The sequence below is a fragment of the Aptenodytes forsteri genome, unplaced genomic scaffold, assembly GCF_000699145.1.
Source record: "Aptenodytes forsteri isolate BGI_AS27 unplaced genomic scaffold, ASM69914v1 Scaffold410, whole genome shotgun sequence".
Taxonomy (NCBI): Eukaryota; Metazoa; Chordata; class Aves; order Sphenisciformes; family Spheniscidae; genus Aptenodytes; species Aptenodytes forsteri.
Window position 1 is genome coordinate 734354 of NW_008793958.1, and position 1162 is coordinate 735515.

At 64.1% G+C, this 1162-nt stretch overlaps 1 protein-coding gene across 1 annotated transcript; it reads right to left on the reverse strand.

Moving 5' to 3' along the window:
- Positions 1-555: 555 nt before the first annotated feature.
- On the reverse strand, positions 556-1151 carry SIX6 (SIX homeobox 6). The gene has a single exon (XM_009282675.2). It carries the CDS (start codon positions 1129-1131, stop codon positions 556-558), a length of 576 nt encoding a protein of 191 aa, XP_009280950.1. The 5' UTR covers positions 1132-1151.
- Positions 1152-1162: the final 11 nt, after the last annotated feature.

The following is a 1162-nucleotide window of genomic DNA, read 5'->3' on the forward strand; positions in this document are numbered from 1 at the left end:
ATTAAGAAAAATATCCCAAGAAACGTCCCTGGCTGGCTCCGGCGGAGGTTTAGGGCAAGGCGGCTCTCTGCAAACGAGCAGGGCCCGCAGAGGGGCATTGCCGGCTCTGCTCCAGACGGATGTATACGAAATAGGTTTCTATATGTCCGGGCAAAACTTTGAAGGCGGGTTTCTCCCCGCTTAGCCGCTGAGTGCGGCCCTTTCCGCCGCAAAAAAAGGGGTCACGGCAGCTTCGCCAGCCGCGCTGCCCGGGCGGTCTCTCTCCCTCTCCCCCGCCCCGCTCCCCGAAGAGCGGCCAAGGGGGAGCCCGGGCGGGGACCCTCCCCTATTCAAAATAAACAAACAAACAAATTAATTAAAAGACGTAGAGTTTTCCCGCTGCTCCTACTTTATCTCGCCGCATTTCCCGGGGAGAAACTTCCCGGGCTCGTCTCCCTGTCCCCCGAGGCGGGGCTCGCCGGCAGCCCCGCACCCCCCCCAGCCCCCCGGCCTCGGCGGGCGGGGGCGAAGCGTCCCTAAGGGGGGGGCCTGTGCCCCGACGGGACGGGCAGCACCTTACCTGTTCTTAGCGGCTGCTGCCCTTGTCCCTTTGCTGCGGTTTTTGAACCAGTTGCCCACTTGCGTGGGGGTAAGTCCCGTGGCCTGAGCCAGTTCCCGCTTTTTGCTGGGGTTGGGGTAAGGGTCCTGCAGGTACCACTCCCGCAGCAAATGCCTCGTCCGCTCCTTGAAGCAATGTGTCTTCTGCTCGCCGTCCCAGATGGTGCGGGGCAGCGGGAACTTCTTCCTCACCCGGTACTTGTCCACCGGCCCCAGGGGTCGGCCCCGCAGCTTCTCCGCCTCCTGGTAATGCGCTTCCAGCCAGAGGGCTTGCAGTTTGGCGTGGGACTCCTTGGTGAACTTGTGGTTCTCCAGGATGTGGTAGAGCTCCCGGTAGTTCCCCGTGTGGAAGGCCACGATGGCCCGGGCTCTCAGCACCGACTCGTTCTTGTTCAGGGCCTCGCAGGCCGCGGGGGCCACGGGCAGGGACCAGAGGAAGCGCCCCAGGCGCTCGATGTCCCCGCTCTCCTCCAGGGTCTCGCATACCCCGGCCACCTGCTGCGGGCTGAAATTGAGGATGGGCAGCTGGAACATGGAGGCGACGCCGGGCTCCGCTCCGCACTCC